The sequence below is a fragment of the Oreochromis niloticus genome, linkage group LG8 (assembly GCF_001858045.2).
Source record: "Oreochromis niloticus isolate F11D_XX linkage group LG8, O_niloticus_UMD_NMBU, whole genome shotgun sequence".
Classification (NCBI taxonomy): Eukaryota; Metazoa; Chordata; class Actinopteri; order Cichliformes; family Cichlidae; genus Oreochromis; species Oreochromis niloticus.
Window position 1 is genome coordinate 45,656 of NC_031973.2, and position 12,993 is coordinate 58,648.

A 12,993-nucleotide genomic window follows, 5' to 3' on the forward strand; every position below is an offset into this window, starting at 1 on the left:
TACTCCAGCTTTCTCCCAAACACATGCACATCAGGAACATCTGTGATTGTAAATTAGCTAAGAATTTTAGTTAAATAATGCCTCTAAAGTGTACAGAAAAGCATCATATATACTACATGTTCAACTGATACAAACTACAAAACTGTACTGTGTAGAGAATCCTAACCAAAGCAGTGATTTGCTTTTGCAAATGTGTTACCCATTTACAGTATACTGTTACATATTGGTTTGGTGTATATAAAAATGTCTTTCATTATTGTACCTGTTATTGACAAGAGGATAACCTAAGTGTGCAGGTTTCACTATACAGTGCTGTGTCAAAGTATTTGCCATCTTCCTGATTTTTTAAAGAATAAAATGAAATAGATTATAATAGAATAGAATTTTTTTTCACTACTGATGCCCAGACCCTAACTACTACTCATTACTGCCCTCAGTCAAGCTCAGAGTTTATGATTCAAGAGAAAGAAAGAGACTGGGCAAAAATGTCATTCATGGGGCAGCTCCAAGGAGCAAACCACTGCTGACCAAAAAGAACCATAAATTCTGGACTTAAATTACATACGCTCTTAAATAGGCCGTTCATGATGGAAAACCCTGCACTGTTGCTGCCAGTGGTCCTTAACCAGTTATTAGGTTAAGAAGCCAACTACTCTTTCACATAGGGTCAGGTTTGGATAACTTTTTTCCTTAATAAATAAAATCATAATTTAAAAAAAACTGTATTTTGTATTTACAATTGTCATCTAGGTCTAGTATTAAAATTTGTTTAATAATCTGAAACATCTAAGTGTTACAAATATGCAAAAAAGTAAGAAATTGTGAAGGAGGCAGCACTACACATTATGCAATTGCACAAATCTGGTTGCTATGGCAACTTCACTAATAGACAACTTCAATTTGTTACATTTTGAAAACAATTATGAACTCCTGTATAAATGATTTACGTAATTGGTTTCTAATATTAATTTGAAGATAAACATGTTTTAATAAAGGAGATGGTGATATAAATGAATTCATTGTTTAGCAGGAAAGCAAACATCTGTTTGTATTTTTGACGAGTTTGCCTTTAATACATGTCTGCATAAAGGTTTGATGTTCTGTAACCTAGCACCACCTTTAATAGAACAGATAGGATGCATCAGGTTGCTGTGACGATAATTAAGTTTCCTAGCAATTGTTGCTAAGGAACCTGGTGGCTCCATGGCTCAGTCTACTTAAAAGAATACTTGGGCCAAGATTCATGTTTTCTTTCACTAATTGAGCAATTCTGACTCTACTTTGCATCCATCACACAGAATAAGACTTTTGCAGCACTAAGTAATTAGACAATTTTTGCTTTACTTGATCTGAAAAATAAATATTCCATCAATTAACATAATTTAATTTGCTCCACCACCTTCATGAAAAACACGTGGCCTGTCAAAGATGGCAGTGTCAATATTAAATATTAACAAATATTTTAGGATTTTGCACAAATTACAACAACAGTCACTTCACTTTGTTTTATATTGTAAAGTAAAGACCATACAATAATACAGAACAAAAACCCTTGGTGACAGTGGGAAGGAAAAACTCCCCTTTACCAGGAAGATACCTCCATAAGAACCAGGTTCAGGGAAGAGCCAAATTTATACAGAGCCAAATCACAACAACAGTCACCTCAAAGCACTTTATATTGTAAGGTAGACCCTACAATAATAATAGATACAGAGCGCTGTGACAGTGGTCCAGGGTGTACCCTGCTTCTTGCACTAAGACAGCAGGGATAGGCTCCAGCGACCCTGGAAAGGATGGGTGGAAGAGAATGGGTGGAAGAACCCAACAATCAGGTGACCCCCTATGAGCAAGCACTTTGGTGACAGTAACTGAAAGCTCTGCCTCCCACTTTACTTTTAAATACTCTAGGAACAACAGGTAAGCCTGCAGTGTGAGGGCGAAGTGCTCTAATGGGGTGATATGGTACTATAAGGTCATTAAGATAAAACAGGGCCTGATTATTTAAGACCTTGTATGTGAGGAGCAGAATTTTGAATTCAATTCTGGATTTAACAGGGAGCCAATGAAGGGATGCCAATATAGGAGAAATATGCCCTCTCTTTGTAGACGCAAGTCTACACAAAAACACCACTGTGTGTTGGAACAGGAACAGGAAGTGATTCTTTACCGCAGAGAGAGAGACCACCAAGTGACAGCGCCACCCAAAGGAGGGTTACCGGTTACTGTAGGACAGGGGTGGGGGAACTCCGGGCCTCAAGGCCTGGTGTCCTGCAGGTTTTAGATCTCACCCTGGGTCAACACACCTGAATCAAATGATTGTTTCATTATCAGGCCTCTAGAGAACTTCAAGACATGTTGAGGAGGAAATTTAGCCATTTAAATGAGCTGTGTTGGATAAAGGACACATCTAAAAACTGCAGAACACAGGCCCTTGAGGCCTGGAGTTCCCCACCCCTGCTGTAGGACCATGATGGGGGGCACTTGGACAGAGCTCCTCCAGGCCCAGATAGAACAAAAAGTTCCTATCTTATCCCTAGATTTGAACACAGAAGCTTTTTGCTGTGAGACAACAGGTCTATCCACTGTTACACTTTAATATTATTTTAAAATTCACAAAGATGATGTTGCCATTAGCAGGAAATGCCACTGTTATGTAAAATGGTGCATGGGTGAATGTTTCTAGAAACAAAACGGAGTTTATAGAACTGTGCTGGTCAGACAGTCTTGGTTGTTAGATTATGTTCCAGAACAGTTTACCGAGTGACCATGCAGCATCCACCAAAAAGCAAACCTTTGGATGATATAACAAACTAAGCATCAGGAGACTAATTTGTTCTCATCAATACAATCACTGGAGCCATGCGGTCAGAATGCATATGAGTGACAGCTTCCTTCAGTTTTCTACCAGAGAGTTATGTGAATGGGTCGATTTTAATCCCGACCTAGCCTGGTTTTGTTGCCTAAAACTAACCAAATGGTTGTGTTATCAAAAGACATCAAAACTTAGATTTGAAATAGACTTTTAAAAGAAAGTGATATGTTAATTAAGTTAAAAAATGTTGGTTTTTGGTTTCACAAAGAACCCAGTCTCCTGGGACAAAAGGCTGTGAGTGACCCACAATGAATTCCTCCCTGCTTTGACTCCCTCACTTTTCATGCCACTCCACCTGATGCACAGACTTTCTAGCAGAACATCATGAAAGCGACATCTCCATACTCTTACTGCAGACTTTATTTAATTGATCCTAGCTTAACTAAAGCCAAAATTGCACAGCTTAGATAATCTGCATATTTTCTAAACATTCAAATCTTCTTTTGAAACTGATACTATGAAATTTCATAAATATTTCCCCACGATTACATGACAGCGTCTCATGTGCCTCTTCAAGCTTCCCTCTTCATTAAATCTGATGACACAAATGTCACAACCAAATGGTCTCTCTCCTGTGTGAATTCTTAAGTGGTTCCTAAGATTTCTGTTAGACTTCAATCTTTTGCCACAAACATCACAAACAAATGGCCTCTCTCCAGAATGAACACGCTTGTGTGACTTAAGATTCCCCTTACAATTAAACCTTTTACCACAGATGTCACAAGTGAACGGTGTCACTCCTGTGTGGATTCTCATGTGCCTCTTCAAAATCCCTGACTGAGAAAAGCTTTTACTACAAACAGCACAACCAAATGGTTTCTCTCCCGTGTGAACACTCATGTGTATCTTAAGGCTTCTGTCACACTTAAGTCTTTTACCACAAATTTCACAAACAAATGTTTTTTCTCCCGTGTGGATGGTCATGTGTAGCTTAAGATTTCTGTTACAAATAAATCTTTTGCCACAAGTATCACAACAAAATGGTCTCTCTCCTGTGTGGACGCTCATGTGCATCTTGAAATGTGTCCTCTGTGTGAATTATTTGTCACAATCAGCACGTTTGAATGGTTTCTCCAGTGTGAACAATCATGTGTCTCCTTAGATCCCCTATTTTTGAAAATCTTTTAGGACAAACTTCACAGCAAAACGGCCTTTCTCCTGTGTGGATACTCATATGTGACTTTGGAATCCTGAGCTGTGAAAATCCGTTGCTACAAACATCACAAACAAACGGTCTTGTGCCAGTGTGGACACTCATGTGCGTCTTTAAATGTATCCTCTGTGAGAATTTTTTATCACACAAACTACAACCAAATGGTTTCTCTCCTGTGTGAACTCTCATGTGTGTCTTAAGACTACAATGATACCCAAATGTTTTTTCACAGATGTTACAACTAAATGGTTTCTCTCCTGTGTGGACTCTAATGTGGACCTTAAGATTTGCATTTTTGGTGAATGTTTGTCCACAAATATCACAACAAAACAGTTTCTCTTCTGCATTTTGCTTCACTTTAAGGCATTTCTTATTGACCAAACAGCTAGAATTCCCTTTTTCTGATTGACATTGTCTGTGCTGCTGAAGAGACATTGCAGAAAAACTGGTCACCACACTCAGAGCAGCTAAAGGATTTTTCAGCGGCCTTACATCCCACATCACTATTTACCTCTGATTGACATGGCCCACTCTCCTTCCAACCCCTTTCACCATCTTCAGTTTCAGATTCAAAATTTGAAAAAGGTGCATGACATTTAACATCGGCTTTAACTTCTGTCTCGTGAAAGTCTAAAGCCTTTCCAGTAGCATTTCCTTGTAAATTAGCATTTGGTTCTAGGTAGGAGCCTGGTTCTGGTCCTCCCCCATCCTCTTCATCTCTTTCTGCTTTAATCTCCTTAGCTGAGAAGCTGGTTGGAGACTCTGTTTGTCCTGTGCTTTGATGAAGCTGCGTGAACTCTGGTTTCTCTTGATCATCTCCACCAGTGAATGGAAACTTGATGATATCAGCCTCATCCAGACTGTTACGCTTCTCTCCCACCTCTTCCTCTTTTATGTGGAGTGGGTCTGGGTCCTGCTGGTCCAAACTTGGAGTCCAAGGAAGCTCTTCTTTAACTGGCAACATCTGCTGGACATCTGCAGGGAACAGTGAACCATCTTGAACCATCCTCAGTTCAAGATCTATTATCAAATGTACTCTAACTTGCTGGTTAAAGTCAGGTCAATTATTAGTTAGCCAGTTAGAGTACATTTGACAATAGATCTTGAACCACTGGGTCACATGACAAAAGCAATAGATTTATATTTGAGGAAAATAAGGATAAGTGGAAGAAAATGGATGCAGGGATGGAAAATAAATATATATTTATCAGTGTGTGTGCAATACATGACACCATGCCTTTATGAAACAGATATTGAACGTTTTAAAATACCCCTAATAAATATTTTTCTGATCTTATTAGCCCTAGGCTCTTTTAAATCAACTTCATTAATTATATCTTAATAATTTTATATTGGTCATCATCTGGGTTAACCATAATTGGTATGTCGATTTTTTCTTTTCTAATATAATACTGTATAATATCTATCCATTCATTTTCCACTGCTAGTTTGGAACACAGGGGCAGCAGTCTGAGCAGAGAAGCCCAGACTTCCCATCTTTCCATAATTGTTTAGAAGAAATTATCTGTATTCTGACAAAGCAGATAAATAAAAGGTATAAATATTACTATGTGTGAAGTGCTATTCACTTGTTTACACACACCTGTATAATTTAAGAGCTTTTTAAAGATTCTAATATTTCAAATATGTCTGTGAAGGTTCTCAGTCATCCAGGTCATCGTAGTCAAAGGAGTTTGCAAAGAAAAGCATCTGGACTTCTTTAAGTTGCTTGAAGACGTTTCACCTCTCATCCGAGAAGCTTCTTCAGTTCTAAGGTCAAATGGCCGAGAGTCCCAGATTTAAACCCAGTGGGAGTATCCCCCCAAGGAGGGACAAAGGACCCCCTGGTGATCCTCTAATCTCTGATTATCTCTGAATATTTCAAATAATAATAGACAATATAAGAGAGCGAGACACCCAATGAGTCTTTTAGGTTTAACGTTCATATGAGAAAGTTGGTTTTTTTTAAGCCTCATTTGCAGTAAAGTTGGCGAATGTTTTTTACAGATCTGATTAACACTTTTAACTGGTAGTTTGGTAAGATGACCTGGATGACTGAGAACCTTCACAGACGTAGTTTGGTAAGATGTTCTTTAAGGAGGACTTATAGTAGTAGGTAACTTTATCATAACAACAGGAAGCAGGAATCCAAAAATTAATCTTGCAAAAGTTAGTAACCTCTTGTAATCTTTACCAGTAATATAACAGCAAGAATAGACAAAGCGGTTTTTACACAGTTTTGTGGAAATAATTTACATTTCTTTAATCTCCAGCAAACACAAATATCTCACTTACCTACATCCTTCTTGACTTGTGTCTGCACTAATTCTGATATAGCTGATGGAGAAATAGGGGCCACCTTATCAAGATCTTTGGGTTCCTTGGGCGGAGGGCTCTTTGTGTGAACACTTTTGTGTCTTTTCAGATCCCACAGATGTGAAAAACCTTTACTGCAAACATCACAAGCAAAGGGTTTCTCTCCTGTGTGGACTCTTATGTGTCTGTCGAGACTGTACTGATGTCTAAATATGTTTCCACAAATATCACAACTAAAGGGTTTCTCTCCTGTGTGAATTCTCATGTGAATCTTAAGATGGGATTTTTGATGAAATCTCTGTTTGCAAATATCACATCCAAATATTTTCTTGCTTGTGTCAACTACATTTTCCTCCAATCTGGAAGCTTTCTTATTAACCAAACAGCTGGCAAAGTTTTCTGCTGAATGACTTTTCTTGTGCCTCTGAAGAGATCGCTTGTAGAGGTATTGTTTATCACATTCAGAGCAGCTAAAGAATGGAACATCTGCCTCGCAGTGGTCCTTGGTCAGTCTTTGATGAAGCTGTGAGAGGGTGGCCTCCTTCAGACCATTAAGCTGCTCTCCTTCTTGACTGGTGATGAGTTTCGCTTGTTTCTCCTTTATGTGAAGGAGGTCTGGGTCCTTCTGCTCCAGACTGGGGTTTGAGGAAACACCTTCATCAACCTGGATAGCTGCAGGACACATTCAAACAAATGCACATTATGGAGACCTGATGTAAATACACATATCCTCAGCAGCTTTAATATATAAAATAAAATAAACAACAAATTTTTGCTGATCTATTTTGTGAATTTTAACAACAAAACTGGACCAAGTCTTTTTCCCTGGTTCCACCAGTTGTCTTTTAATCAGCTAGTCATCATTGTTGGATTACAAATTATAACAAACTTTGGATCACATGGCATCGAATGCATTTGTAAATAAATATTTTATTACAATTTTCTTTTTTTTTTCTTCTTCCAGCTGCTCCCTTTAGGGGTACACAGAAGATCATCTCACCCTATCCCAGCATCCTCCTCTGTCACATCAACCCCTCTGCATGTCTTTCTTTACCTCCCCTGTGGTCTTCCTCTTTTCCACCTGCCTGGCAGCTCCATCTTCAACATCCTTTGTCCAGCTTATCCACTATCCCTCCACTGTCTACCACCTTTTTGTCAATCCCACCATCTCCAAATGATATTTCCATCACTTGCCTTCACCCACTCCACCCTGCCTGCACTCTCTTCTTCACCTTTGGATGGCTGACCCCAGGTATTTAAACTCATCTATTTTTACTACCTGTGCTCATTGCAGGTTCACCTTTCCATGTCTCCCTCTTATTCACACATTCCTTTCATTATATTGCTCTTCAGAGCATAAGACCACTACTCCATGCTGTCTTCCGCCTGGTAGCTACTCTCACAATGATCACAATGCCACCTGCAAACATACAAATTGCAAATGAATATACCACTATGTTTTTTAAAATTGTTTAAAGGACATTGCCATTCTTTGCAAACTCCTTTGACCCTGCACCTGGTAGTATCAGGCTGTGTTCAGAACAAGACACAAAATAAAATGAAAAAGAAGGTTAAAAAATCTGAACCCATACAGGTTAGGTTAACTGGGGATTATAAAACTGGCCACAGATGGGAAGCACTTTATGAATGTATTAAATGTGGCTGTGCTTTGCAGTATTAGATGGATTTAAAAATGGACATGTCTGCACTTTTACAGGTGTGGCTACATGCATACTATGCATTTGTGTTTGTAATCATACAAATGGGTTCATGATATTCTTTCAATTTGGTTGTTTACCCTTAAATTTGTTGGATGGCTACAAAGGCATCTCAGACTACAGGTAAAAATGTAAATCTGCTGTTCTGTTTTATTGTGCATTTTAGTTTATGAAATCAGTTTGGCAGACAGCAAATTTTACTGTGTAAATTTTACTGTCAAGTAAGTGCTGACATTGTTATCATTAGGGTTTGCTCATATTTATAATTTGGCAAAAGGTTTCTTAACACTGAAACGTCATTTCCTCCTGTGCAACATGTTTCTGGGTCCATACAGAATCACAGGCACATGGTTAATCTTATTTTCACTGCTGGCCTTTTTCTAAACTGTGTCTCACTGGTGGTTCCATTGACATCCAGTCTGACTCATGAATCCTTCTCTTTGGATTTGTGATTCAATTAGGTCTCAGTCCCAAACCTTAAATGGCACTGACACTGGAAAAATTCCCATGGTACCCAGCCTTCCTGAAGAAAGTGCTGTCATACATTAAAGTAACAGCACTGGAAGAAATTGTTATTTAAATGGTATTTAACCAAGAGTATGAGGAAAGTAAATGCCTTACCTTGTCTGTTTCTGATAGCTAGCTGCTCCGTTTCTGATGTGGCTGGCTTAGATTTGAGCAACCTCAAATAGACTCCTCTTGATTTACCGGGTACAAATTTCCTAACTTCTGTGTGGATGTTCATGTGTCTCTTTAAAATTCCTGGCTGTGAAAATCTTTTATTACAAACATTACAACCAAATGGCTTTTCTCCCGTGTGGACTCTGATGTGTGTCTTCAGATTTCTCTTACAGTTAAAGCTCTTGCCACAAACATCACAACCGAAAGGTCTCTCTCCTGTGTGGATTCTCATGTGAGTCTTGAAATGCATCCTCTGTGCAAATCTTTTACCACAAACACTACAGCTGAACGGTTTCTCTCCCGTGTGGATGTGTTTGTGTCTCTTTAGATCACCAAGTTGTGAAAATCTTTTATGACAAACATCACAGTCGAATGGTTTCTCTCCTGTGTGTACTCTCATGTGCGATTTCAGAATCCTCAGTCGTGAAAAGCTTTTACTACAGACGTCACAAAAAAATGGCTTCTCTCCCGTGTGGCTTCTCATGTGCATCTTTAAATGTACATTCTGTGTAAACCTTTTATCACACAGGCGACAGCCAAATGGTTTCTCTCCGGTGTGAATTCTCACATGTGTCTTAAGGTTACACTGATGTCTAAATTTTCTTTCACAGATATTGCAACTAAATGGTTTCTCTCCAGTGTGAACTTTCATGTGCACCTTAAGATTCACATTCAGCTGAAACCTTTGTCCACAAACATCACAGCCAAATGGTTTCTCTTCTGTTTGAACTGTCCCCTGTGAATCTGCATTTTGGTTCACTCCAGAGCTTTTATCACCGACATCACAGTTTGAACCTCTATTCCCTGACTTAAGTCTGATGTGTCTCTGAAGTGACCAGTCATGGAGAAACTGCTTACCACACTCGAAACAGATAAAGGGCTTTTTGGCATCACTATTTGCACCTGACTTTTCACTATCTTCACTTTCAGGTTCAGGTTCTGTCAAGGGTTCCTGCCAATCATCAGCTCCATACAAGTCTGAACGTTTTACATTAATATTGGGTTGTAAATGATTATTTGGATTCGGGTTTGTGGCTGGTTCTGGCTCTTTGTAGTCCTTTCCATCGCCTTCTGCTTTAATCTGTTTGGCTGAGCTGCTGGTTGAAGGCTCGGCTTCTCTGTTGTCTTCAGCTGGTGTTTGAAGAAAATGTAGGAGGTGAGGTTTCTCTTCATCATCTTCATTCTTTACACAAACAGCAGTGATGGGGAAACTGGTGATATCAGCCCCCTGTATACCATGAAGCTGCTCTCCCTCCTGACTGGTCAAGGGTTCCTCCTCTTCCTCCTTTATGTGGAGGACCAAATCCTGCTGATCATGACTTGAGCTCTCTTCTTTAAGTAACAGCATCTGCTGGACATCTGTAGGCAACATTGAAACACACATTTATATTATGGACAGATGTGACTACATTCACACATGTATCCAGCAGCTTAAATATTATTGAAAGTTGTCACCCGTTAAGAAAGAATTAATATTAATTTAATAATCAATAAGAACTAAAACGTTTCCATCTCCATTCAGATTTCATTACCCATACCCAAAAAATAATCCTTTAACACACTAATACCACAGAACGCATTGCCAGTCCATGAATCCAGCTATGACCTCACATTAAAACAGGTGTACCATCCTACCTGATAATTTTCCTGAACAATATTTTAATATATTTAGAAATACTTCACCCCCTCATATAAAAAAATTTCCATGTAGTCACACATGGTCCAGAACACAAAGAGAAATGTTTTTTCTTTCATGCTTTGGCAAGTAAATTCTATTGATAACTGTAGTTCACTCGGGCTCTTGACTGAAATGTACAAAACTGAGGGAAAAAGAAAAAAAAAAGAATTATATATCAGAGTAGTGTGTGAAAATAAAAGAAAAAAATATGTCTTACCGAGACCTGTCCTAACTTGTGTTGGTGCCGTGTCTGATTTGGTTGGTGCAGATATCGGGGGCAGCAGCCCTTTGAGGTCACCCAGTCGATGGCTCTTTCTTCGAGGCATCTCTAGTCTACTGACAGTTTTCAGGTACAAATGTCTGAAACTGTAATTAAACAGACATCAGTATTTTAATATCAACTGTATATCTGTGCAGATATAACTGATTGACCACTTGCATAGAAAACACTGTGTCAGCTCTCTGTGTGTAAAACATCCTGTGGCGGGTGTGGTTTGTGGCTCAGGTGCAGGATAGAGCTGGAGCAGTGGGTTCATGGTGCCGTGTCAGGGGAGGCTGATACACACCTGAGCTCCATCAGCTGATCATGTCTCCCCTGTAAAAGATGTGCTGGGACCTGAGGTGGTATCATGTGTGTGTGTGTGTAAGTGGCAGCTGGAAAGTTGGAAAGCTACATGCATGACAGAAGCACGTTTTTTTCTTAATGTTAATAAATATGATCAGTTAAAATATTTTGAATATTTAATTCTTTTTCAGAGCACCTTATATAATACACCCTCCCTGCCACCCCTGTCATCAGCTGCACATATTCAATCTTTCTTTGAGAAACAGTGTATAATGAATTTATAATATTGTACATGTACTTTGTCACATTATCCAACATGAATCCACTATAACACTAAAGTTAGTCAATTGCTTTGTACTTATATGCAGATGTATTTTGTTGCATTCATATTTAGGCTTGTGCACTGTATTTGCTTAAATGAGTTTTAATATTGGCTGTGAAATTTTGTCTCGCCAACAATAGTGAGACACTTTGGAGATGAGTTCTCAACCATTCTGACTGTTTTGATTTATTAATTAGAAATATGAATAGATATTGAAAACACTTGTGCACCAGGACTGGTAATTGTCACGTTTGGCTGTCATGTTTGGTTGATTTGAGCTACGGAGATTTTGGGTGGGGTTTATTTGCAGTAACAGCCGTGGGCAGAGCAGTGACACCTCGGCGGGTCTTTTTCCTTTATTTTCAGCTCAGATATTTGTATATTTTCTCTCTCGTTGCTAATTATGGTCATGGCAGACTGTAGAAATACCTGCTGAGCAGCAAACAGGTAACTTCCGCGTCACTGTGGGAACAGCTGTGGTCCAGCTGTGGGAGAGCCGCACTGGTTCCTGCGTTTGACGCTTCTTCCTATTTTCGCTCCTTTAATGTCCACAGTTATCGTTTTTCCGTGGGTTAAATATGAAGTATTGTCATGCAGTTGGTAAAACGTGGAAAAATAAAAACACTTCGAAAGGACCGACACTTTTCTGTGGCTCCGTCCGTCCTTTTTTTGTTCCCCCTCGCAATACAGTACAACAAACCGAAGGTTCCCACACACGCCTTTTTTTAGTTTCCTGCTGCAGTGATCGTGTACTTTATAACTCCAGCATTCCTGAAGTGACATTACTTATTGATAATTTTAAGTCTTACATGTTGTTCATGTTTCATATGTTCACAGTTTGGTGTGAATCAGTTTTGACCCAGGTCAAGAATTCCCTCCTAATAAATAAACTAAAATCTTTCTTATTTAGGATGTATAAAGAGCCTATCTGACATTAATAAATGAAAGTTAGTGATTCTTTTTAGGTTTGAAAGCACTTGTTTCTGGACAAAAACATCTGTTATCACATAATTTCATGGCCTGTTTTACCTAACACATGACAACTATAACAGCGATAATGATTTAAATATATTTCATGAAGAGATTAGAAATGGCAAGAACATTTTGGCATCACATTTATTATATAATAATCTCTAACCATTACAACCCTTAAACACTGTTCTCACTCCTATATCGTGAATACATCCTCATATCTACCACCTATAATGGTCAATTTTAAATCAGCATTGTTCAAATAGTTATTGCAACCTACTGTGCATTCATAGGAGTGCTAGGAAATCGTTGTGCGTGGGTGGCTGTTCTGGCATAACCTTTACAACAACATAAACAATAATGAAACTTTTTTTAAACACTTTATTTGTAGTTTTCCAATTATCATACATAACATTCTTATTTTTTTACAGATAACCACAAAACAACAATCCCCGCAAATCATAAGGACAGATAATACCAGGACAGGAAAAGAGAAACAAACAAACAAACAAAACAGAACAAAAAAAAAGCAAAAAAAAAAAAAAAGCAGTGCACCTTTCAATTGTTTTTACAGGACTGTTCTAGAGCAAACAAAAACATTCAAGGTTCCAGTTCCAGACCAGGTAGATTATTGACGTATGTTAACAGAGGGTCCCATGTTGTGTGGAATTTGCTAATGGATCCGTGTGGTGGTGTGATGGAGCAGTAGTAGACTT

General features: G+C 38.7%; 1 protein-coding gene across 2 annotated transcripts; it reads right to left on the reverse strand.

Annotated features, from left to right (window-relative positions):
• Positions 1-1,966: 1,966 nt before the first annotated feature.
• On the reverse strand, positions 1,967-11,982 carry LOC102081504 (zinc finger protein 665). Of its 2 annotated transcripts, XM_005471585.4 has the most exons (5): positions 11,735-11,982; positions 10,636-10,784; positions 8,681-10,099; positions 6,321-7,013; positions 1,967-5,000 (listed from the first exon to the last, which is right to left on the reverse strand). In XM_005471585.4, the coding sequence occupies exons 2-5, from the start codon at positions 10,742-10,744 to the stop codon at positions 4,411-4,413; spliced, it is 2,811 nt and encodes a 936-aa protein (XP_005471642.1). In that variant the 5' UTR covers positions 10,745-10,784; positions 11,735-11,982; the 3' UTR covers positions 1,967-4,410. The 2 variants fall into 2 exon arrangements, with proteins under 2 accessions (XP_005471642.1, XP_005471643.1); XM_005471586.4 differs by lacking the exon at positions 10,636-10,784.
• Positions 11,983-12,993: the final 1,011 nt, after the last annotated feature.